This window comes from Fusarium odoratissimum (assembly GCF_000260195.1).
Source record: "Fusarium odoratissimum NRRL 54006 unplaced genomic scaffold supercont1.1, whole genome shotgun sequence".
Lineage (NCBI taxonomy): Eukaryota > Fungi > Ascomycota > Sordariomycetes > Hypocreales > Nectriaceae > Fusarium > Fusarium odoratissimum.
In genome coordinates, this window is record NW_022158687.1 from 215,694 (window position 1) to 239,087 (window position 23,394).

The following is a 23,394-nucleotide window of genomic DNA, read 5'->3' on the forward strand; positions in this document are numbered from 1 at the left end:
CAATGGGGACAAGGGCGAGAAGAGATAGCCAGGGATGGCTCTGACCACTCTGCGCTGTGATTGAGTGACTTGTTCTCTCAGTGGGTACTTTTGGTGTCCACCCCTTGAATAATACCATCACGTTCACATGATCTTTATCTCGTACGGGGCAGGGATACAGATTTGGTCATTCTCCGCACACAGAGATACCAGTAAAAGTTAGTTTAGCAGGTTTTAGTCAGTGTTTTTAGTTAGACCTAACGAGAACTCCAAGACAGAAAAACAACTCTAAACTGCATGCTTAAATGAGAAAAACAATATCTTTTACCTTATTATTAGCTAATTCCCCAACTCGACCCCCCAGTTCAGAGTGCGGAGAGCCCGTCGTCAGCGGGAATCACTTTCCTATTGTGGCCGTCAGGGATTCTCTCCGCACTTTTTCTGAACGGTCCAGACGTTTTGCTTGGCAGGGAATAGATAGTAAGCACAGATGATGATGATGATAATGCTGCACAGAGGATTTGGGGAAAGACATTCATGAGGGACATGACTAGTTAGCTCGGCGAGGACCAACATTCTATTACAAACTTTTGTGTCATGAAAATTCAGCCTCGGAAGAGGCTGAGACATTTGCAGTGAGTTTTATCACACGAGGGCTGATTGAGAGGTGAAAAATCGTGCCTTGGTGTACGCCTCGATGCACTGTCGATCCGGGACGTGAAGCCAGCCTCGGGCGCTCAATCACACCCACTTTGCTCTGTCAAAAGCTGACAAGCTTAGGCTGAATCCCGCACATATTGAAGGTTTATTATAAGCATAGATAAGGACTTGACACCTGCTGAAGTGATCGTAAGGCGTAGGATAGGCAGTCTGCTAATCGGGCAACAAGTGGCTGAACACAACATTATTCAGAGTAAATGTCTACGCTGGCACCATTCCCTTTGCTCCCAGAGGAACGTGCTACAGTCGCTTATTCAACGTCAATCAAATCGGATCCGAACATCCTTGCAGCTATCGTCAATCTTGAACGCCTTGCGGGTCACCTTACAGCATTCAGAGGCCAGATCCCGCAGCCTACGACTCCTCGTTAGGATTATCGTACGTTAAACAAACAAATAACTAAACCTTAAGACAATAACTATACTAAACTCATCAAAAGATGCCTTACTATGACTAACATTTTGACCTTGCCGCCCAGTTTATATGTCTCAAAACTCCAAGCGAAGGTCAACTAGTGCACATCCTTGTCCACACCGAGAGATATCAAGGTGAATACTTGCGCGTCTCCTCAACACTACTGCATACCAAATTAAAAGAATCTACTGTAACGATGCTCCAATACCCCTCAAAAGCCAAGACTTGGGCTGAAATCCGGGGCCCCAGTTGATCCTGGGGAAGTATTACGTTATAGCCGTCTGGGGAGATCCACGGATCCTGCATTCGTTGCTACGCTAGAGAATTTATCGTAAGTTGGGATTGGGGACGGTATATGATCAATGCTTGCGTGGTCTATGCTTTGAGGGAGGATAGATCATGATGTATTGTGTAGTGGCGAATGAGGAGTTGTGAAGAGCCCGTGAGTGCCGAAAGTCGGGTTGAGTAAAACGACGGTTCAGGAGAATGTCTTGGCAGTGAAGGTAAGAGAGCAAGGGGATGGTCGTAGGACTCACCGCAGCAGGATGAAGGGGTCTAGAAAGAATGCTATCGGGTGGCCATGACTCACACGGAGTTCAGCAAGGTGAGGTCAGGTTCACGGCAACGCTTCGAGGCTTTACAACGGAGTATCCAAGGTACGAAGAGGCTGGATGGACAGTACCTAAGCATCTGAGGTAGGTATCTTACGAGACTGGTAACTCCTCGTTCAACCATCTTGTATGCCTCTAAGGAACACTCTCTGTCTATTTGCTTGAGACATCTCACTCACATAAACTACGAAGTTGATAGACGAGAGTCTCCCTTTAACGGCCGAGGCATCAACAACTTCGTTCCACAGTCTCTGCATGGCTAGAGATGGTCCGACACTCGATCTATTCTTCGTCTACGTGGAGGGTAGAATACTGGCTTGACAATAAGAGAGACTTGGAGGTGGTACGCTCTGTCGTCGATAGGATTCCCCCTTATATCACCATCGTATCTTGAGTGGTTCTCATGCTCCTAACGGGCGAGCAGCCATGAATGAAGGGGTTGGTGATGAAAACTATTTGTAAGTCAAACATCGCACACTCAAGGCATGATCGAGCAATTAACTTATGATTCAGCTAGATACAATCCTCCTAGTCGGTTCACTCCACACCACGCGCCTTCATAAAATCCACCATATCGAAGAAACTCTTCTTATACCTCCTCTCCTGCGTCGTCCTATTAACAGTCTGTATTCCAAAATGCTGATCATAATCCCCAAACTCCCAATTATCCGCAAAGCTCCACGCATACGCTCCAACAACCTCGACACCATCCTCCCAAATCGCCTTGAGCGTTTCAGACAAGAAACTCAAGTAGTAAATACTCCTTGGCGTATCAAACAGTTGGTCAGACAGATCCTTTTCAGCTTCGCCGTAAACGGGGAAACCAAACTCTGTGAGAGCGACGGGGGTCTTCCATGTGTTGTGCAGGTAGTTGAGATAGCTGCGCAGGTAGGTTGGTGTTATGTACACGTAGCTTTGGGAGCGGTAGCCGATGTTCCACCCGTTGACGGTTGTGGTGGTTTGGTTGACGCAGTAAGGACGGAAGGTTGAGGATGAGTTTGAGGCGCATTCGAGGATACTGTCCTTTTCGTCTGGGACGGGTGGTGCGATGACTGTAGCAGTGTATGGATCAATACCCAGGAAATCTGCGGTACCGCCAATGTACTTGAGATCGTCCTCACTTAGGGGCACGTAATCATCGAAAGTCTTCTTGAATGACTCGGGATAGTCCTCGCCCAGGTAAATCGGATTGCAGAAAGGTCCCAGTTGAATAGAGTTGAAATGATCCGCAGCGTAGACATCAGCTTCGCTTTTGGGATCTCGGGGTACACCAAAGTTGTTGTTGAACTTGAGCGCAATCTTTCCCTTTCCACCAAGCTCCTCCTTGTACCAGTGATAAACTCGCGCATGGGCCTTGACAACATTGTTGATGGACAGAGCATTGTATGAGTAGAGTAGAGGCTCGTTGAAGGTGAACCAAACAGGTACACGATCAGCATAGTGCGCCATAGCAACCTTTGCGTAGTGAACAAAGGCATCTTGAAAAGTCTCATTCTGATAACCACCATTGACGTATCCAATCTCAGGTCGATCAGCAGCTTTGGTAAGATTGCTGCCAAAGAACTGAAGAGGCGTGTCAAAGTGAAGCAGGGTAACCTCGGGAGTCATCCCCTTCTCAAGGATAAAATTGATCACATCGTTGTAATGGTCAATACCCTCCTGATTAACAGGCGTTCCAGGCAGAGCAAAAGGCAGGATTCGTGTCCACGCAATACTGAACGAGAAATGCTTAGCGCCCATCGCAGCAACGCGCTCAATGTCTTGCTTGTAGTAGTAATAGTGCTCATTCGTGACATAATCCTTGACACGACCATCTTGGACGAGAATATCCATGAGAGAAGGCGCCTTGCCCTCTTCTGCAGTAGCGCCCTCGATTTGACTCGCAGAACTGGCTACTCCGAAGCTGAAGTTCTTGGAGAAGTTGTAGCAATCCGATGGACCAAAGTAATCCCGAGGAGGGAGGACTAGTTCACTACTGGGAATGGGAGTGGGAGATACAGTTGTGCTGAAGATTCCCGTCTCAGTGAAGTTGGGAGGGTTTGCATGTTCCCAGAGAGCAGTCCATGCGGCTCGTCCATAAGGATCATCTGTATCAGAGGCCTTTGTGGTAGCATTTGGGTCCCATTTTCCCCAGGTTGTGAATGACAGTGAGGGCACGAGAGAGATGAGGGACTCTGGTGGATTGGCGTATGTAGTTGTTGTAGTAGGAGATGGCACCGAAGTAGCGTATCTCACAGTCTCAGAGAGGGTATAGCTAAACGGTGTATGTGTATATTTCGGCTCATGTGTCTTTGTAGCCTTGCATTGAGGACGCTCAGTAGGACCCTTGGCATCAAGATATATCTGCTGGCCGACAGCCAGAGACGCAAAGAGGAATTGTATCACAGCGTGTGAGGGTGTCATGATGGGCGACTGAGACACAGAACTAACGAGCAAAACAGCCCGCGCGATCCCACGATATATATGCTCATACTACCTACTTCCACAACATCATGATCCGTCCTTGCCGTGAAAATTCAACATCTATTCCGAACCGAAAGCACTGAAATTCCGCGTGTTAGTCGATCCCCAGACTTTTCGGACCGATTCAAACCTGTTCTTTATAAGAAATCGCGGGGAAGATGTGGGGATGTAACGGTCATGCTCTCTCAGTAAAAAGCCACGGATACTCCGATTTACACGGGAATTCATATGTGCTTGCGGTACCGATTGCCACTTACAGACATTTTCTCTCTTGTGTGGGGTTGAAGCGGTGACGGCATCGTGTTATTAGATTTCCCCGGACCAAGATTATGGTGCTGAGTTTGTCGATCTTTGCGGGTTATGGCCCAGGGATCCGTTTTACCCCAGAATTGCGGTCCAATGGAAGGATGGGATAAAAACCTAATGGGAGCCGATGGTGAGAGCCGTTTTTGTATTTCGCCGAAGTCGAGCGATTGACATGATATTTCGGGGTTTCGGCGTATCTCGAGAGGGCATGGTTAGGAAGCTAACCATGGGAAATCCACCGCAAACCATAGAAGAGCTACCAATTCACGCCAAGGCTGTCAATCTCGTGATACCACTGAGGGCACAATTGAAGTTTAGCTTATTAAGTTGACAAGGAGAGGAATTCACCAGCAAATCTACCCTTCTGTGCATTTCCTGGTGGCTCTGCTTCGGTTCATCTTTCGTTGTTTGTAAGCACTCGGACACATGCTCAACGCCAACAGACTAGCTAATTGATTGATAAGATCAGGAAACTTTGTAATATCAACAAACTAATTACCAGTTCAGTAGTACTGGCACACTTGCCTTTGATATTGGCATTCTGGGCAATCCCATTACGGTCTTCATAGTCCACCATGACTACTATACCGAACGACACGGCCGACTGCCGTTCAAGGTTATCTAAAAGAATGGCTAGCAAGGAATATTCACTATGAACTCCTGGAATAAGCGAATTTTAAGAGTAAAGAAGATAGAAGACCTCTTCCGAGGTTGGAAGTAAGATCAAAGAAGTTCGACTTCTGCAAAGAACTGCGCTTTATCTTTCAGTTGCATCCAGGCAAATAGATGATCCATCATGCTAAACCTTCACCCTTTACTATCCTGTCGACCTCTTCATTAAGTTTACTGGCAGTGAGCTCCTTTGATCGTATCAGACGCTATAGAATTTATGCTCTCAAGTTCCTTCGCGATGTCGAGACTGTAAGCCCATTTCATAGTAATTACAACTATTTCCCCCAAAAATAAAACCTCTTTTAGCATTGCTCTCTTATTTTATCCTTCCATTAATTCCAGTACAAACACACTAGAGTACATCATTCCCGGGGCCTCTGTGCCGTGATACTCGTGATCAATTCCTAATATCTCAAATTGAACAATGGCAACTGGTTTTTTTTTGTTAAACCAGTTAAACTGGGTAAGTTGTGTGGAAGATGTGAGTAGTTCTGCGTTCTTGCAGTCCATTTGTCGGGTAGGAAGAGTTTTTCCAACCATAGTCCACTCAACTTTTGCCGGCGTAGGTAAGACCGCCTGTTGGAGCAGGCAAGGCGGGTTGTGAATGTCGCGATGTGGTCCATAATCCAATCCTCGTCTCCTATTCTATTCTCTTCTACACCTTAGCGTGCCTGGTCCTAAGCTTAGGGTAAATTATGCATAAACTTAGGAAATATTATAAATCTTAGGACACAATGATCATAAGTTATGCCTAAACTTAGGCCAACCTCTATAGAAGTGGCTAATACTTGGGCACTTTTCGTGCCCTGTGGCCTGCTTGAAGCAGGCGGATCGCGATAAGTTGGTCGCATATGACTCAATTGCAACATGTCTCGGGTCGATGCCGTCTCCAGTTGCAGCGGTGGAAGACCTCTGTTTCAAAAGTGAGGATCCCTTGACGTTGATCCCGGCTTAGGTCAATGGGGATATAAAACCGTTTGCTCTGTTGCCGAGGGAGGGCATCCTTGAAGATTGAGAAGTTGATATCATACATATGGAATAATGCCCAAGTTTGTCGTTTCTCTGCACGTAGCATAAGCTGCATAACCTGGGTAAGGTTTGCGGAGGGAAAGATCTGGGTGAATGCCGAGAAACAATTTCCTGTTGTAATAATTGGACTGATTTGATCAAGGTAGGTCTGCTGTGTGGTTCTGAACTTGTGACAAAAGTGTCCGTACGCTTGATCGATTTTGAGATGGAACTCATCTGGTGACTTGTTCCGAACACCCTCGAGTGGCCGACAAAGTTGGTTCCTTGTTCGCATTGTTCCGAACCGGACTGGTAGGTAGATGGTAGTACTAGCCAAGGGATTAGGACTCCTCGCCAGGGGAGCGGTACGGGCTAAGGGGGCGGTGTCTTCCAGTTTGATGACATCTAAATTGTTAGTGAAATGGGCTGGACGGTTGCTGGTATCAGGGGTCATACCTTGCTCATCGTCGATGATAATGGGATTGAACCATAAGCCCTTGCTTTGTTTATTGGCCATCTTGATGGTGATGATGGAGGGGAAAAGAAAGAAAACAACAGATGGTCAAAGAGATATCCATGGTTGCAAGTCTGGGAAAGAGTGGCAGGCCGGTTTCCCAGGGAAAGACCAAGCAAAGGAAGGAGGTAACATCTCCTGGATCAATTGACACGGCAGGAGGAAAGACTCAACACAGCAAAACAATATCACGACAAGGCAAGAGAAGACTTGGACAAACAACCTGGGAAATATTAAAAAAGCACAGGGAATGTCAGTTATTCATTGGGAAAACAAATTAATTAAGTAAGGACTGGTAGTATTGGCCTTGCCAGTAATGCTGGTGTTGGTGTAGAGACTATGATTACTACCTTAGCTATTACATCCAGTTTAGTCTGTTCCTGCTTATCCTTCTAAGCAAGGGAAGCGACCTGAGTAATAAACCGGCAGACAACATGACTAAAGAAGTGTAGAAAAGCGTGACCTGCTGGTTTTAGTTGTCCTGGGAAGGCTGGCCAATCTGATCATAGCTTTCCCAGCGAAGCTTGCGAGCATCCTCTGCGGAAATGACCGGAGGCCATTTATGCCCGTTACTGACTGTCAGCGGCTTCCAAGGCTGACCCAAATGGGTCAACTTGTCGGCGACAATTTGGATTGGGACGAAGCCCTCCGCGGGTGTGTCAGGCCGCTCGTACTGGATGGCTAGTCCAGCAGAGGGCTACCAGTTCTCGAACCGCATCGATGCAATGATTTCCTTGGCTAGTTTCTGAGTCTCCGCTTCATTGGAGAAGATACTGAGATCAGCGACCGCGCTGATATATGAGGCCACAGCAGTTGATCCCGGGTTTGGGAGATAGAGAGGCATGTCAAAAGACAGAAAAAGGGACTTGTCAATACCCGCCATGCGGCAGAGATTTGGAAACCTTCTTTCGCAGAAACATAAGAGGTGCGCCAAAGGTTAGCGCAGCATCTTCAGCCGTGAAGATCATACTCTCTTCCGCTAAAATGAGAGAAAATATAGCCTTGCGGCCATTGCCGATGGCGATGGAGTCTTCGATGATGTATGGCAGGGCCAACGCCGTGGGATGACGGGGAGGACGTCCTGGGCTTGATCTGCCGGCTCGTCAAATTGCGCGAGAAGGTCTTCGTCAGAGTCGGGCTCGGTGGTTTCAGTCGCGCGTCTCTTGCGCGCAGACGGGAAGTTGGTGAGATCGATAGGAGTGGGGGAGTTATTAACTCAGATGTGCCTCTGGCACTTCCGCTGCCACCAGAGTCATGGATGGCCCGAACAGCCGATCCAAACTGGTCAGATACCGGCTCAGGAGCCTGCTAGGCTACGATCGCGGCCACGCTCATGGTGAGACCCTGGATACCTCCCATGGATGTAAGGATGGAGCTGGCCTTCTGACACAGCTCTGGGGAATGTGTGCATCAATGAGCTTCTTGAAGATTTCCGCCAAGAGCAGAGCATTCTCTGTAGCACCAATAGCATTGCGGCCACTCTGCCCAGTCTTCACCTTGACGTTGCCGGTGTGGTAGGAAAAGACATCTTCGGATGCCGCGAAGCGACCACTTGAATCGCGTGGGGTTCGTCGCGGAGGCGCCATGGTGTCTCTTCCAGAACGGTCTTCGGGGCTTATCGCTTGACGTTTGCGCTGGGGTGTGTGTGGGAAGATGAGGTCTGCGTTGGTATGTGCTTCTTGTCAGGAGGGTCCGCCTAGCAGAGGGTTGGGATTATATACGCCGTTAAAGACGTTTAAGGGCCATCATTGTGAGAGTTGTCCAACGACTGGGCCACGTTTTTGGTACCACCGCCAGAGTGATGGATGGCCACAAGGGCCGATCCCAACTGGTTGGAAAGCTGAGGGGCTTGTTCAGCTTTAATCTTCGTGACGCTGGGGGTGAGACCCTTGATGTCTCTCATGGTTGTAAGAATAGGTTTGGTTTCTTGGCGTAGCTCGGTGGTGCTTTTGTTATTAAGAAGCTTCTTGATAAGCTCTGCCAAGAGAAGCGCATTCTCTGCTGCGCCGATTGCAGTCCCGGCACTCTGCCTAGCATTTTACCTTGACATTTCCGGTGTGATATGCGAATGCACTCTCTCCGGGAGTAAAGCGACCGCTTGCGTCGCGTCGAGGAGGCGCCATGTCGTCTACGATGGCTTCAGTCACGGGGGAGGATGGCGAGGTTTGGGTTTGGGTCAACGTCGCTTGACGCTGCGGAGTATGTGGATAGATGTCACTTGGATCAGTGTCGGCTTGATTGAGAGATGGTCCACCTACCGGAGGGTTAGGGAAGTGGGTGCCTGTAAATGGGTTTGACGAGCTGCCACTTGGGTTGTACCCGTCCTGACGGGCTTGGTCTTGGTATGATTGATGTAGCTCAGGGTACCGAGCTACCCACCTGTCGTAACGGTGGACCTTGTGGCTATTAACGAGCTGGTCTTCTCGGCCATATAGCTGAAGTGCACGTAGGTATCCCTCGTGGAGTTAGTGCCACCGGGCTTTGTAAGTGGCTCGGAGAACAGGCGGTGGTAGTCGATGTCTTTGCTCGAATGGCTAGGGTGTGAGCATGGAGTGAAACGGATGCTTGATATGAGTTGAAAAGTAATGTAAAACGCAACGCTTGTTGCAGAGGTGAGGTCGAGATACGGAACGGCGGGAGAAACGTGACGGAGAGATCGTGACGGCACGAGCGGAATGGCGTGAGAGCTAATAACAGCGCGACAGCGCGAGAATGATAATATGATAGCTCAAGAAGGCGATAGTGTAAAATGTTGATTATAATGAGAAGAACATAGTAGTGCAGAAGAACAATAGCGCAAGAATGTTAAGGCGTGAAAATGTGATGGTGACGGGGAGGACGCAGAGGTGCGAGGGTGCGGTCTTGACGTTTGCGCTGCGTCTCTGGAGACAAATATCGTGGGTTTGTACGCATCAGCCAAGGAAAAGATGGCCTTGATGCCTTCAGTCATGATGATGGGATCAGAAATAATATATGGGTGTTTAGCCCGGACCGAGTTGTAGTAGGAGTGAATTCCAGGGACTGCTTGCTCAGAGTATGGAAAGGTAAAAAGAGGTCTTTATCTGAGTCGACTTCCGCTACCTATCTCAGTAGCGCATCTCTTGTGGCCTCTTGGATCCTGAGTTGGCCGGTTGGAATAGCTGCATATAAAATGACGGATGAGCTGCCACTGCAACGAAGTGCAAAGGCTCGACGGGCCTCATCGCGCCGACATCGGAGAACAACCCCCATCATTCAATTTTTGGATTCCAACTGATAGCAATTGTTTCACCAGATTCTTAGTTGGAGCAAAGATCTAATAGTATTAAAGAGAGTCTAAGAATATATCTAACGGTAAACCCGCACCACCTTCAATACCAAAATACTCCATTACATCAAGTCCAAACTCATTCCAAACATAAAACATTAAACATTTCTCTCGTTGAGAATCGTAAATCGTTCATAAGAACAGTTATGCGCGTTGTGTCATCGTGTACTGTCCCAGTTCCAACACCCCTTTCATCATCATGTCAATTTCAGTTTTGAGCTTAGAAGAGAGAGTTGATGAACTCCTTGGCACGCTTGTAAGTGCCGTAAGAGCTGTATTTCTTGTAGTTGTAAGATCCTGTGAGTGTCAGTTGAGTGTTGTTGCAATGTGAAGGAGGTTGGCTCACCATAATTGGTATATTTCTTAGGGTATGAGCCGTATTTGGAGTAGGTCTCTGGCTCAGCTTCAGCCTCAGGAGCAGCTTCGGGCTCAGCTTCACGCTTATAATGTCCGTAAGATGAGTACTTCTTATAGTTGTAGCTTCCTGGGGGGCAGTCAGTATGAGAATCTCAGGGGTGGAGGTGGACAACGAACCGTAATTTGTGTACTTCTTAGGAGCCGGAGCAGGCTTGGGCTTAGGCTTAGGCTTTGCGCCGTAGCTTCCGTAGCTTGGATAAGATGGGAGGTTTTCACCGGCGCCCTTATAATCTCCATAAGTAGTATATCCAGGAGCGGCTTCAGCTTCAGGGGCAGCTTCGGGAGCAGCTTCGGGAGCAGCCTCAGGTTCGGCCTCACGCTTGTAATGGCCATAGCTTGAGTATTTCTTATAATTGTAGCTTCCTGGAAGAGTGTCAGTGTGTGAACTGCAGCTTACTTGAAGGACCTCTCACCATAATTGGTATATTTCTTAGGAGCCGGAGCAGGCTTAGGCTTAGGCTTTGGCTTTGCACCATAGCTTCCGTAGCTAGGATAAGATGGAAGGTTTTCACCTGCTCCCTTATAATCGCCGTAGGTAGTATATCCTGGTGCTGCTTCCGGAGCTGCTTCAGCAACCGGGGCTGCCATGGCACCCGCAGCCAGAGTGAGGAGTGTAACAGCGGTGAGCTTCATTTTGATGTCTGAAGAAAGACAGAAAGATGGCAGTGTCAATGAACGGAGAAGAGGGTGAGTGGTGGGTAGTTAAGGCTGAGGAGAAGGGTGAGAAGGGTGGTGAGGAAACACTTCAGCTCGGGATGGGACCTCCGGCTTTATGGACAAGGATGGACGCCTCTTAGATGTACAGAAAAGTATCTCATGATCATCTTGATCAAAAACCTTAGCTTGCAGAATCACACTGGAAGCTCTCGATTCCGAAAGTCTACCTCTCCAGATCCCGACTCGTCCGCCAAGCGAAACTCGACGATGGCGTCGGATCTTACGGCATGAGACAGCTCATCAGCTTGCTTAGACTAACACCTGTGAAGTCTAAGCTAGAAAAGCAAAACCTCGTATCAGTCTCACAGCTAACTCAAGCTTGCAAGTGGAGGAGATCACCATCCGGACGAGGCTCTCCATTGGACCACGCCAAGGCTGAACACTCTCTGTCTTCCCTCTCATGGTAATGATCGCGTAGTTTCTGAGAAGCTTTGCATCATTGAGTCCTACCTTAGCTTAGCAATCGTGATGCCTTGTTAGCTTGATGTTGAGCGTGGCTGGCTGCAGAGATACACGGGAAGCCCTCGTGTAAGCCTCGTGGAGCTCTAGAACGAGGCTTGCAGCCAGCTCAAAAATCAGCAGAATTTCCCCATCTGGGAAAACAGCCACGATCTGGGCAACTAGCACGATGATCAAGGTGTCTTAGTGAACGAGCTAATGCACGTTGGATAAGAGTCTAGAGACGGACATTCTTTCCAAGACACACTGTAAATAGCACAAGAAAGTTTATATGTCGTGTCAGACGTGCATGAGATCAATCTTCGGTTGCCCATTTTGGGATGTCATGATGTAGTTAATGGGCGGAAATGTCTCGGATTGATCTAAACCCTTGCTATACGATATGATCTACCCGTCCCAATTGCAAATCATGGGGTTCGATGTCGTCAATTAAAAAAGCTTCGGCAGTACGGAATAGAAGCGATCTACTTCGTATAGCTAAACCACCAAGACCAACGTTCTGCCCAACCCCCGCAAGCCTCATTCCCATCACGTCTTAGTCAACACCAACAATTACAACCTTAACTACCAAAGCCATCTTTTTTTTAAAAGTGTCGCCAAAGTGTCACAGTAGTGATTGTGGCTTTCTGCAGGGAGAATTGTTGGTCAGATTCACCTCAGCCTCACGGTTGTGGGAAGTTAATCGCCCTCTGCGGCGAGATACTTCCAACAGTTTCTGATCCGTTTGGTCACGGAGTGCAAGCTTCTCTGGTCTTGGTACATTAGCGCGATACCAAGTCGGATGCGGAGGCGGGATCCAGCCCTGCCTGAACACATCTCAGCCTTTCTTCACGAGGTGCGCTATGTCGATGTAGGTATGATCGCTTCTTATCTGGATGTCAGTGATTGGTGCCCGCCTCGTTTGTCGTGTAAGTTGGTTCTATCAAGTATCTCACTCTGCGTATCTCACTGCTCTAGCTCGAAAGCTTTCTCTTCCGAAGCCCATGTCTAGAACCTTTGTGAGGGCTGTGATAACCACGGATTGCCTCATCTGGGAGCATGAGAGTTTGCTAGGCTGCGCCGGCTGAATCGGCAGTGTGCATTGGGTTGGCACTATGGGTGTCAGACGCTCAATATCGTCATGTTAAGGGTCTCGAGAGTTCCCGTTCTAATTTTTATCAGAACCCCGAGAGCTTTGGGTTATTTCCTTCTTCTCATTTCTGACTCTATTCTTGTCTTCCTCAGATTCATCTTCACTTTTAAACACAAGTTCTTCATCAATTGGTTCTCTCTCATTTTTCACAGCTCGCAATCATTGTAAATATGGCTCCCAAGCAAGAACAAGAGTCTGCCCTCTTGAACCCTCTCGTCGATGGCCAAGATACAGATGAAGACTCAGAATCCTACCATTATGTCCCTCCTCGAAGGCGGCGTTGCTCTGCATGCAGATGCGTCGGATGGATCTTCACTTTACTCTCAATTATCTTTATCTCAGCACTCTCAGGTGCTTGGATCTCAATGGCATATCTCAACATTGACCAGACATGTGCTGCACACACAACATCATGGTGTAAGTCCTCAAATCAATGACCCCAGCTAAAATCATCAATTGACCTCTCGATTGCAGCACCGGTTCTGAAGGACGTTTCGATAAAATACCACGAACAACCATTTGATGGAAACTTTATGGAGGAGAATGACTTCCGCAAGAACGGCTCTGCTAAAGTCGATGAAGCGTGGGAATCACTTGGTGTTGACTGTATGTGTTTACCACTTAAACAGCATTGCTAATTTTTTTGGCTAACATTGATTAGATCGACCTGGTGTCATCTCATATGAAGACGGAATTGCCAGCGGTCTCACTGATGCCCATGTCCAAGTTAGTCCTGAGCATGGCGGCGGTTTCATTGTTAATGTTGAGGGCATGCATCACCTTCACTGTCTGGTATGAACTCAATTACAAGCGTAAGCGCGACAATCACTTACTTATTTACAGAACCTCGTCCGCAAGTCTCTCTACTTCAATTACGACCACTACAAGGCCCTGGGTGGACATGCCTTCAAGAACGAAGGCGAAGTCTTCCGCCTGCACGTCAGTAAGTTACACTTTCACCCTTCCTCGATACCAGTCAAAGCTAATTGCTACAGCACACTGTCTCGATACAATTCGCCAAGTTCTCATGTGCAACGTTGATACTGGTGTTCTTGGACAAGTCTGGTATGATAGGAAGAACCCCAGCGCGTTTCCCGACTTCAACACCAAACACACTTGCAAGAACTACAACGATATCAAGAAGTGGTCAGAGAAGCTTCAGGTAAGCGTCTTCTAATTTGATCCCTGCCCAGAATGCTAATGAACCTTGATTCAGGCTCCTCCTCCTGGTACACTGCCCCCAGACTTCCTCGCCAACCCGCACCCAGAGCACGTTCTTGAGTTTACACCATAATGGCACATATTCCCTCCACGATATAAATTCTATGAGTTTCGAAGACGATAATGCAAATTCTTTAATGTTTCTTGGGTCACATGTAGATAGGCATCGTGCATATACACCAAGCAGGCTTCAACGCCACCAATATTATAATACCTTCCTTTCATACATACACTCAGAAATCTCTCTGTGAAAGCTCTCTAAGAAACTCTCACTGTGTCTTTCAAGATTTAAATATACCGGCCTTATCATGTCAGCCTTTTAAGATCGAGTGGCTTCCGGGTGCTCGGTCAGCATGTCTCAGTTCGTGTAGGGCTGTAGTAAACTTCACTCATTCTACATCCGGATAGAAGTTTCAACATGGAAATCTCAGCCGCACGAAAGAAATGCGCTTACAGAGATGCATATTTTAGGAAACGGCTAATCCAGCCGCCCAGCCGTTTGGCCGGAAACGGTTCATCAACGTGGTGGCAGTCAACATTCCAGTCCAAGGCCAGCATCGTCACGGGATAACAGACTTCACGTAAATGGACTGAAAATACGAGAGTAAGTTTACTTGATATTGGTGTGGCAGAGCCTACTAAACGAGTGACCTTGTAGCTTCCTCCAGACCATAAGAGAGTGTATCAGATATGTATCTGTACTAGGTCAAACCATATTCCTTCGTATCATCCCGAGCTTCAATTAAGCCTTGACCTCAGCCTGAAGACGGTGGAAGCCACCAGAAGCAGCAACGTCCTTCTGAAGCTGAGCAATACGCTTCTGGTCCCCAGTAGGGTCACTAGACTCTCCAGAAAGAGTCCACTCGAGGTACGAGTTGGTGTAGTTGGGCTCAAAGCTCTCGTCCAGAACACCAAGACGCTTGCCGTACTTGGTGACCTTCTCCCAGTCACGCTTGACGTTCTTGAGGTCCTTGCTGAAGTAGGCAAAGCTGCGCTCAAAGATCTTGTGGTTGAGCGCGGTGCCCATGACGGGCTTGAAGTCGACGTACTCAGCCCAGGCCTTCTCGGGCTCGGCGAGGACAAAGTCGGTGGCCTTCTTCACGGCACGAAGGAATGAGCGGACCTTCTCGGGGTTCTCAGCGAGGAATTTCTCGTTACCGATGTAGAGGATGGTGCAGAAGCAGCAGCAGCCGAGCTCTGCGAGCTCATCGATGCGAAGCATCTGAACATCATCCTTGGGACGGCCCTGGGCAGAGAGCCACTCCTCGAGCTCAACCATCTGGACGTTCTCCAGACCAATACCGGCATCGATCTCGCCCTTGATGATGGCCTTGGAGACATTCATACCACAGCGCACGGCAGTATAGTCATCAGGAGTCATGCCATAGTGCGAGGTAAGCTCGTCAATCTGGATCTTGCCAAATTCACCAACATAGCCGATGCGCTTGCCCTTGAGGGTGCGGAAGTCGGTGGTGATGCCAGAGTCCTTGAGGTAGACGACGCCAGTGAATGGCTCGTCGAGAAGACTACCGATGGACTGGACGGGGAAGTTTCGAGCCTTGGCAGCCAGAGTGTGAATCATGGCCTTGAAGCCAAGGTCGACCTTGCCAGTACCAATGATCTCAGTGACATCCTGGGAGGCCATCAGCGTCTTGATCGCCATCCATCATAGAACAAGCACTTACACTAGGATCGTTGGGCTCAAGAAGAGCAACCTTGATTCCCTCCTCCTTAAAGTATCCCTTGGCCTGGGCTAGGTACAGCGGCGCATGGTAAGGCGTAGCGTGCCTAACAACAGTCAACACAAGTTCGTTTTCTAAAGCAAGTCAGTTGTACCAGTTGGTGAGGAAAGTGATCTTATCAGTCGACATGATGAAAGATCAAGTGGTGTACTGCTAGGGTTAGTTCCCGGTCACCCGGAGCAAGGGGGGGATGTCAAGAAGCATGTCCTTTCGCTGGTATTATCCAGATCAAGTTCGCCGGTATTTCTCAGATCAACTGCCCTGCTCTGCCTGTCCTCAATCACCATGTGAAGTCACCACCATTGAAGGTGAATGAGACATGCTGTGAGATGAGGGGAGGTACAGAGCATAGAGGCAATTGAACACCCGGATGCGTTCTTTTAAACGTTACCTTGATACATGGTAATAATTGCGAAGAGAGCCATTGCTCCTTAGTCGTGCGCTGTCACATCGTACCGAAAGTTATGTGAGTAGTGTTCGAAACAAAGTTACTAAATTGAGACAAGATAACTGTCAAAGAATTGAGTTGAAGGACAAGAGTTGAGAATGGCAGAGGATGCGTATTAATATATGAATGCCTCATCAACCCCTCAGCGGGGTTGATGCATCCTACTTGAGCTCAACGTCATTGTAATGTGGGCATATGTACGGAAATGAAAGTCTTATTGGCTATCGGTTATCAATGGTGAGTAGTAATGTAACAACAAATGGCTCAGTTTTGATGATAAAGACTTCAGGAGCCCTTCACGGCTCGGCTTAACATGTCGAGGCGTGGGGCTCGTTGCAGTAGGGTCAACTCTATGCAGATTGTCAACATGATATGATACCAAAACACGAATTGAAATGCAAATATCAGCCACTGCCTTGGTCTGGCAATTACAAATAGTCATTTGATGGATCATGTTACATATTCAATGGTTTTGCGTTCTTGATCTTGAGAACATCAACGTGATGCTTCAGTTCAGGGTAGCCTCATCAAGGTCCACAACTTCAATCTCACGACACTCAATCGTGATGCAATTAGACCGAGACCGGAAGCTCGGTTCGACCGACAACAAAGTTGCATATGTACCAAGATATCGGTTAGAGAACTGCCAATAGCTTTGCAGATGATCTGACGATATCTTGGGATATGTGCCAACTCAATAGAACCTGTCATTTCGATAGCATGATGCTCATTATAGCCGCCGGCAATTTCGGTGTGCTTCGAGAAACTGCCGTCTACTATACGCGGCGCATGAGATACCTGCCGATGATGATTGAGTGAAGGTCTTCGGTAAAACATGTTTCCGGGCTAGAAGTGCCGATGGTGATTTCGCATGTGAAACAGTTGTGATGAGCTTCTTTCAACTTGCGTCCATCCAATGTCTTGGGTACATGCTCGATTGAGGAGACACGGAGCTGCGTGACAATGCCTGAGCAGTAGCATTGAGCAATTTGAACATATCAACTGAGAATAACATAACATCAAGGAGAAAAGCTTTCCGATTCAATTCACTCGAATTCTTCATTTCCTACGACCAACCCCATTGGCCCTCTTCAAAGCTTACAGCTCCCGTGCCCTCGGCCGGGCGCCCGCATGTTCCACTGCCGTCGACAGGGCTGAAGAGCCTCTCACAAAATTCTCAAGACATCAAAAATTCTAGATGCAATAGCTTGTCACAAACTCCATCTTCCTAATTGGCTCGGGGATCTAGACCCGGAGCTGGGGCAGAGCTCTCCCCCTGAGAACGAGCTGAGACCGTGGGATCTCGGTGTACCGAATAGGAAACACAAGGATCCCAATATCGCGGGTGCTTGGCCCGTTACGTCTTCGGTGTCGAAAAGCGTAGGTCTTCACGTGGGACCTTGTCCTATTGTTTTGACGCCCAACATGTTTGAGACAGATCTGAGGTCGGTTGCTCCTAAAATAGGCGACCGAGATGCGTGTCTCTCACCGAGAGCTGTATGTACGTAAGAAAGTTCCTGCAAAAGCTTCATCCCGCGCAGTGTAAGACATTGAATTTGACTTCAACTTCCCCGGACAGGGAAGAGCCTGGTATACTGAGGCCTGCTCTGATCTAGGATGATGCCGTATCCGTGTCAGTTTATTGATATGGGCACACGAGCACTTTCCAGTCTTTGAACCTTGGATGCGATGCGAAACATTTCAAGCTGTTCACGGACCATGAGTTAAAGTTACGCCCAGGTCAACCGTGAACTTGATTGGTGGCAGGGGATTATCTGCAAACGACATGTCGCGTGTAAGCAGGCGATGCACATTCTACGGCAGCATACCATTGAATAATCTCAAAGCATCCAGATATAGCAACGAAGTGAAGAATGCAATGACTATGGCTGTTAGGTGAGGCTGATATTGAGGCTGGAGTGAGACGAAACAAGTCTCGTAAGCAGCAATGACGTCGACCAGACCTTCAAAGGGTGCGTTGCAGGAAAGGAAAATCCCGTGACGATCGGGAATAGCGGACGATGGAGATATGAATTGGTAATATCCACGGAGCATAAGATCGGTTTAGAATCTTGCGATATTCCATTACTAACACAGAAAAACAAGAACTATTTGACGCCGGTATCTTAAGAGCGACGCCGGGAGACATCCGATACAGCCGTAATTACGGCCAGGTCGGTGGTTCGGTCGAGTCCGGCCGTCATGCTTCCGCCACTTACAACCAGACCATTTCAGTTCAGCTCACTCAGCTAGAAAATATTTTAAAATTTTGTGTGAAGCACCAAAGCTTATGAGACCCAAGCAAAATGCAACTCAATAAGGCCTGTAGCAAAAAGACGTCAGGCAATATTAACATCTTTGTATTATTAAATCATGCACATTTGCCCATAGCCATGCAGGGCAAAAAAGAAGGATGCGATGATGCAGAATGGATCATCATTTCAGGGACTTGTACATGCACAAGGCCCCCCGACTGTGCCGAATCCGCCAAGCTACAATGATGATCACTGTGGCGGCAATGGTTCAGGGCTGGCTCGGTACAAGTGTTGAGCAAGGTGGACAAAATAAAACACTCAGTACCTCATTGGAGGGCCAAGTTCTACCAAAAACAGCTCTAACTTAAGCTGTGCATCATTGGTTGCACTCCGCGGGGAAACCCAAAAGCTACAGCTTGACGTTTGTCTCTCTGCGACGTCTGGATTCTGGTTTCAAGACGTTTCATAAGGTGAAGATCTGAATATCAGGTGCGGTAGCTTAGGTATGCATATTGAATATACGTATACGTATTTGTGCTACGTGGAGGTTTGACCTCGAGCATGACAGATCGACGCCGTGTCTCACCCGCACCTCGTGCCTCGCCTCCAAAGACTGACATCACTTGGAGACCTTAAACGCCATAACCACGCACAACACAGTTTCTTTTTTTATAATATCACAAACTTTCAAAACACAGCGCGTCTTTGTTACAGGTAAATCACAAGCCAAAAAAAAAAAAAAAAGCTGCGTTGTCGTTACCCCTCAATAGCTGATGCGTCGCTCAAGCGATCAACACACCAACCTAGTTTTTAGCTGGCATCAAACGAGCACCGGCGTGTTCAGATCCAAGGTGAGCGGCGGTCTGTGTTTAAAAAGGGTCCAAGATACTACAAGCTTATTGGTATCCATATGAGCTTTTGTTAGAAGACATCCACTCGTTAGCAACAGCAGCACACCCTTTATTGATCTACAGCAAAAATGTGCCTTGCGCGGTAGCCCACGAATATCCTTACATTTTGAGGCAGGAAACTCTAAGTTGATCTTCGTTGCTCCGGACTTCCGCTGCGTGTGGGTAAAACAAACAAAGAAAGAGGCGCTATCTTTGCGTATTGCTGTATAACGCATAAAATAATGAAGTCGGTTAACGTTACTTGATGCTGTCATCATATTTTGAGCTGTTGCTGTCGCGTCTGGAGAGGCGCCCCGACCAGGGGGATACCTTGCACAAAGGACGTGCGTCTCCGTCATCGTCTTTACCAAAAGAGGGTGAGATTGGTTGAGAGAGTGGGTGTGGCTTGGAGACACCATGTGGCTCGAGGGCTTCGAGGTGCGCGACCAGAGGTTCTAGGCCTCTTGTGTACATACAGCCTATTTTCACGATGGTTTCTGCTTTTTCATTTGAGCATGCGACATCAACCTATTGCAAATGCATCGTGATGGGGACGTGGGATGTGTAAACCTTGGATGTAAGCTACGTGCCGACGGCCGAGAAACCAGCCCGCTTCGGCAAATCTCCCAAACTTCTGTGGACGGTAGCTAGCCAAAGGTTGCTAATGGCATAAACTTTTGTATTAAACAACCGAGAGAAACACACAGAGAGAGCCACAAAATTAGCATGCCATGTGAAATGACACGACAGAGTTGGATAGAGTTTTTGGTAACGCGGGGAGACTGACAACCTTGAAACGCAAACGTGTCGAGTGCGAGAAATGCATGCTGTGCTCAATGGAGATTGATATGCGATATTCACTTTGAGACTCGTGCAGCTACGTCTGCGATGTAACCAAGACCCGGGTTTGGTCTAGTCTTTCAAGTGGGAAAATGTCTCTGATCAAAGGATGATCTTTGAGTTGTCACGACTAGTCGATTGTTAATCAATGGATCTTGGAACAACTGTACAGTCAGCAGTTACTCTAGTGAAGCCAGTGTATCTCCGAGCGGACTTTTCACTCTCGCTTCCATCTCAGTGAGTGTCAGTGGAGTGTAGTTTGTGATGGAGGCTCCAGAGCCCTGAACTCGCTGCTCCGTGTCGGTCGCGGGCCACCATAAATTACCCCCGACACACCTCGTCCTCTTAGCTCAGCCGATAGAGTTTCCCTTTGGGGCATAGTCCGCACCAAGAGAACCAATCACACATATCGTCATCGTCCCAGTGTCTCTTTCTTACACCCCCATCGACTTTTGGTTGTTATTCTGTCGCCCCCATCTTGACCAGGTCACTCCTACTTAACCATCATCATCACCACCACCAGATTTTTCCCACTGACAATCCTTGCTTACTGTCGTGTGTTGGTCGACTACGGTCACTCCTCGCCCTTTTTCGCTTTTTCATCAGTGAGAGCAGTCCTCTCCGCTCCGCCCGGCAGCACCACCAGCAGATTACAGTAATCCCAGTCCCTGGCATCGTCGGGATTTTACTGCATATCCATCCGTTGGTGGACCCTTGTTCGAGACAAGACAAGACTAGAATCCACGACAGCCTTGCCTTGTCTTTCAAAGCAAGACAAGCCAGCATCTTTTTTTGGCCTCTCTCGCCTCGCCCCATTCTTCCTTTCATCACCACCTTTCTCCTTCTCCTTGACCGAGCTCCTGTCAAAGACCCAAGCTAAATTACCTGGGACCTGCTTCAGAGCAAGGATTCCCCCCACGCTTGAATACTTGATCTCGTGCCTCCCACCCCATATCCAGACTCGAATGAAGTTGCTTGTTCAGCTCATTGTCGCCAAAATGAATTCCACAATCTTGTAGCCGATACTTGCAACGCGCGAGCACTTGCATCACTTGCATCTACATAGGTTGCATATTCGACCTACCGTTGCAACTTGAAACTTCCGATTTTAAAAGTCTATCCCGCCTTCAAACATCAACTCGCCTTCCCCCACGATAATCTCACTCTTCAACCTACCTACCTACTTCCTTCTTCCGATCTATTAGCCATCTACATCACGGTATTGTCACAGCGACATCACCAAGTCATCCGAATTAGTCCTAGAGCATCAGAACAAGACTGTATGACCCTAGACAATATGACTTCGAAACGCAGTTCACGACTCTTTGTGGACGAACCCACGCATACCAGAGAAGGCCAACAAACACCCAACGGCACGCAATTCCGTTCAAGACAGGGCTCTCGAAGCTCTACAAGAGAGGAAACGATGCAAGAAGTAGAGGAAGCCCTCTTCAATGGCCGCGATGCCACAAATATCAGCCGATCTGGAAGCCTTTCCGCCGTCAACATGGAAGCATCCCTATCGACATCTTCAAGAACAAGTAATTCGAGTGGTAAGTTGCACTAGATAATCTGGTCCCAATGAACTATCTCTAACCCAAGTCAAGCCTCCTCTACATCGGCATATCAATCACAATCAACCGACTACACAGCGCCTTTCAATGGCCGACCTCACAATTTTGGTGTTGTCATTCCAGGCGTTTACCGAAGTAGCTTTCCTAGGTCTCACGATTTCGAGTACCTCAAGGGTCTGGGCCTCAAGACCATTGTGTTAGTGCCTCCATTATGATGCGTTTTTGGCATCGCCGCTAACCTGTTGTAGCACGCTTGTCAGGAAAGAAGAACTTGATCACGATCTCGAGACATTCGTCCAGCGTGAAGGTATTCGACAAGTCGTCTTCAACATGAAGGGTACCAAGAAGGAGGCCATTCCTCTGGGCACAATGAAAGCTATCCTCAGCATTGTCCTCGACAAGTCAAATTACCCTCTGTTGATTCACTGCAATCACGGAAAGCACCGAACTGGATGCGTTGTCGGAGTTGTCCGAAAGATCGCCGGCTGGGACGCCGAGAGCGTCGTGGCAGAGTACAAGAGCTACGCCGAGCCAAAAGCCCGTGAATGCGATGTCAACTATCTTGATGACTTCCAGGTCTCAAGTTTGGGAATTTCGAATCCAATTCCCAACGTGACAAAAGACGTCTATAAAAATCGCAGTCGGTTTCAACCGCGCACATTTTTTCGAGCCGTCTTCCTCACAGCTTTTGTCTTGCTGTTGTTCTTCATGTCAGGATCAAAACTGAGCACAGCGACAAGACCCGACCATCTACTTCTCTGACCTTGGCCAGTCGGCGACGGTTGATAACGACATCCCAACAAAACTTTGATCATCTCACCCCCCGAAAAGTTCAATCGAACACGAAAAAGCTCTTTTCACAAACTACACATGTACAACCGATACTTTCCCTTTTACTTATAACAACCTCGATTCAGCAGACAGCGACGACGTGTCTGAGCCACCAAGAGAAGGATTTCATATTTACCACTCGAAAACCGGATGTGTCGAGGTTTTTTCTACTCATGACTTACTATGCATTTGACGGCAATGGCCGTATGGGTTTTGGGAGACGAATCAAGGGCTGAGAATGTCTTCCGGACTGGCGTTTTATTCTAAAGAGATGGAGAGGCACTGAATGCTAGACTTTGGGCTGGAGATTTCCCTTTTCGACAGAGGCATGTGTTTGCTTGTTGATGTGATGGGAGAAGCAAAAGGCGCATTGGAATACAGTATTTGAACTGTATTAATAGATACCTATTGATGATACCTGGATAGCAGGGCGTTGGGTAAAATAGCAGAAGAAAAAAGTGCTATCACTTATGAGTTCCAACACATGCGATGCTGACAATGCTCCCGTGATTAGAGCTATAAGCTTGAGTTTATGCCTTGGGCTAAAAGATGGAGGTCTCACTCATCGTAATGATAAAGGAAGCCCAAGTTATCTTTCTCAAGTCCTATATGCGATAGCAAAGCATCGCAACCCCTTCAATATATATCGTTCTGACTCATCTAATCCTCTGGACATCCTCTGGATAGCATTACTAACACACTTGGGTAGGATTGAGGCTGGTGATGCTATATTTGGGTGTCACTGCAACATGTGTCAGCCACAACAGCAACATGGGAATAGAGTCAATTACCACTCCAGCTTATAAAGGAACATTCTGCATGTTCTAGATGATGGGCTCATCATGTATGTCAGGGTCGCTTCGGTTTATGTAAA

At 47.9% G+C, this 23,394-nt stretch overlaps 8 protein-coding genes across 18 annotated transcripts; 2 read left to right on the plus strand and 6 right to left on the minus strand.

Annotated features, from left to right (window-relative positions):
* Nucleotides 1–2,172: 2,172 nt before the first annotated feature.
* Nucleotides 2,173–4,334, minus strand: FOIG_00097 (beta-glucosidase). Its single transcript, XM_031196085.1, has one exon. It carries the CDS (start codon nucleotides 4,125–4,127, stop codon nucleotides 2,262–2,264), a length of 1,866 nt encoding a protein of 621 aa, XP_031071852.1. The 5' UTR covers nucleotides 4,128–4,334; the 3' UTR covers nucleotides 2,173–2,261.
* Nucleotides 4,335–6,021: 1,687 nt separating this feature from the next.
* FOIG_00098 (uncharacterized protein) lies at nucleotides 6,022–6,690 on the minus strand (the record flags this gene model as incomplete). Its single annotated transcript, XM_031196086.1, has 2 exons — nucleotides 6,022–6,578; nucleotides 6,630–6,690. 2 exons carry the CDS (start codon nucleotides 6,688–6,690, stop codon nucleotides 6,022–6,024), a joined length of 618 nt encoding a protein of 205 aa, XP_031071853.1.
* Nucleotides 6,691–7,159: 469 nt separating this feature from the next.
* On the minus strand, nucleotides 7,160–8,273 carry FOIG_00099 (uncharacterized protein; the record flags this gene model as incomplete). Its single annotated transcript, XM_031196087.1, has 2 exons — nucleotides 7,160–7,360; nucleotides 8,040–8,273. The coding sequence occupies 2 exons, from the start codon at nucleotides 8,271–8,273 to the stop codon at nucleotides 7,160–7,162; spliced, it is 435 nt and encodes a 144-aa protein (XP_031071854.1).
* Nucleotides 8,274–8,717: 444 nt separating this feature from the next.
* FOIG_00100 (uncharacterized protein) lies at nucleotides 8,718–9,637 on the minus strand (the record flags this gene model as incomplete). Its single annotated transcript, XM_031196088.1, has 3 exons — nucleotides 8,718–8,968; nucleotides 9,067–9,143; nucleotides 9,597–9,637. The coding sequence occupies 3 exons, from the start codon at nucleotides 9,635–9,637 to the stop codon at nucleotides 8,718–8,720; spliced, it is 369 nt and encodes a 122-aa protein (XP_031071855.1).
* Nucleotides 9,638–9,950: 313 nt separating this feature from the next.
* On the minus strand, nucleotides 9,951–11,429 carry FOIG_00101 (uncharacterized protein). The gene is made up of 4 exons (XM_031196089.1): nucleotides 10,825–11,429; nucleotides 10,529–10,774; nucleotides 10,341–10,478; nucleotides 9,951–10,291 (listed from the first exon to the last, which is right to left on the minus strand). Exons 1-4 carry the CDS (start codon nucleotides 11,042–11,044, stop codon nucleotides 10,215–10,217), a joined length of 681 nt encoding a protein of 226 aa, XP_031071856.1. The 5' UTR covers nucleotides 11,045–11,429; the 3' UTR covers nucleotides 9,951–10,214.
* A 977-nt stretch (nucleotides 11,430–12,406) lies between these two features.
* On the plus strand, nucleotides 12,407–16,538 carry FOIG_00102 (uncharacterized protein). Its single transcript, XM_031196090.1, has 7 exons — nucleotides 12,407–12,495; nucleotides 12,545–13,136; nucleotides 13,194–13,325; nucleotides 13,381–13,511; nucleotides 13,563–13,662; nucleotides 13,715–13,881; nucleotides 13,936–16,538. Exons 2-7 carry the CDS (start codon nucleotides 12,890–12,892, stop codon nucleotides 14,011–14,013), a joined length of 855 nt encoding a protein of 284 aa, XP_031071857.1. The 5' UTR covers nucleotides 12,407–12,495; nucleotides 12,545–12,889; the 3' UTR covers nucleotides 14,014–16,538.
* FOIG_00103 (protein NMT1) lies at nucleotides 13,863–16,966 on the minus strand. 11 transcript variants are annotated; one of them, XM_031196095.1, is made up of 5 exons: nucleotides 16,074–16,966; nucleotides 15,777–15,832; nucleotides 15,626–15,728; nucleotides 14,395–15,573; nucleotides 13,863–14,273 (listed from the first exon to the last, which is right to left on the minus strand). In XM_031196095.1, exons 2-4 carry the CDS (start codon nucleotides 15,809–15,811, stop codon nucleotides 14,683–14,685), a joined length of 1,029 nt encoding a protein of 342 aa, XP_031071861.1. In that variant the 5' UTR covers nucleotides 15,812–15,832; nucleotides 16,074–16,966; the 3' UTR covers nucleotides 13,863–14,273; nucleotides 14,395–14,682. The 11 variants fall into 11 exon arrangements, with proteins under 11 accessions (XP_031071861.1, XP_031071860.1, XP_031071859.1 ...); XM_031196094.1 differs by having other exon boundaries at nucleotides 13,863–15,573; nucleotides 16,139–16,966; XM_031196092.1 differs by having other exon boundaries at nucleotides 13,863–15,573.
* Nucleotides 16,967–20,597: 3,631 nt separating this feature from the next.
* FOIG_00104 (uncharacterized protein) lies at nucleotides 20,598–23,176 on the plus strand. Its single transcript, XM_031196102.1, has 3 exons — nucleotides 20,598–21,668; nucleotides 21,723–21,885; nucleotides 21,938–23,176. Exons 1-3 carry the CDS (start codon nucleotides 21,398–21,400, stop codon nucleotides 22,449–22,451), a joined length of 948 nt encoding a protein of 315 aa, XP_031071869.1. The 5' UTR covers nucleotides 20,598–21,397; the 3' UTR covers nucleotides 22,452–23,176.
* The last annotated feature ends 218 nt before the right edge of the window (nucleotides 23,177–23,394 follow it).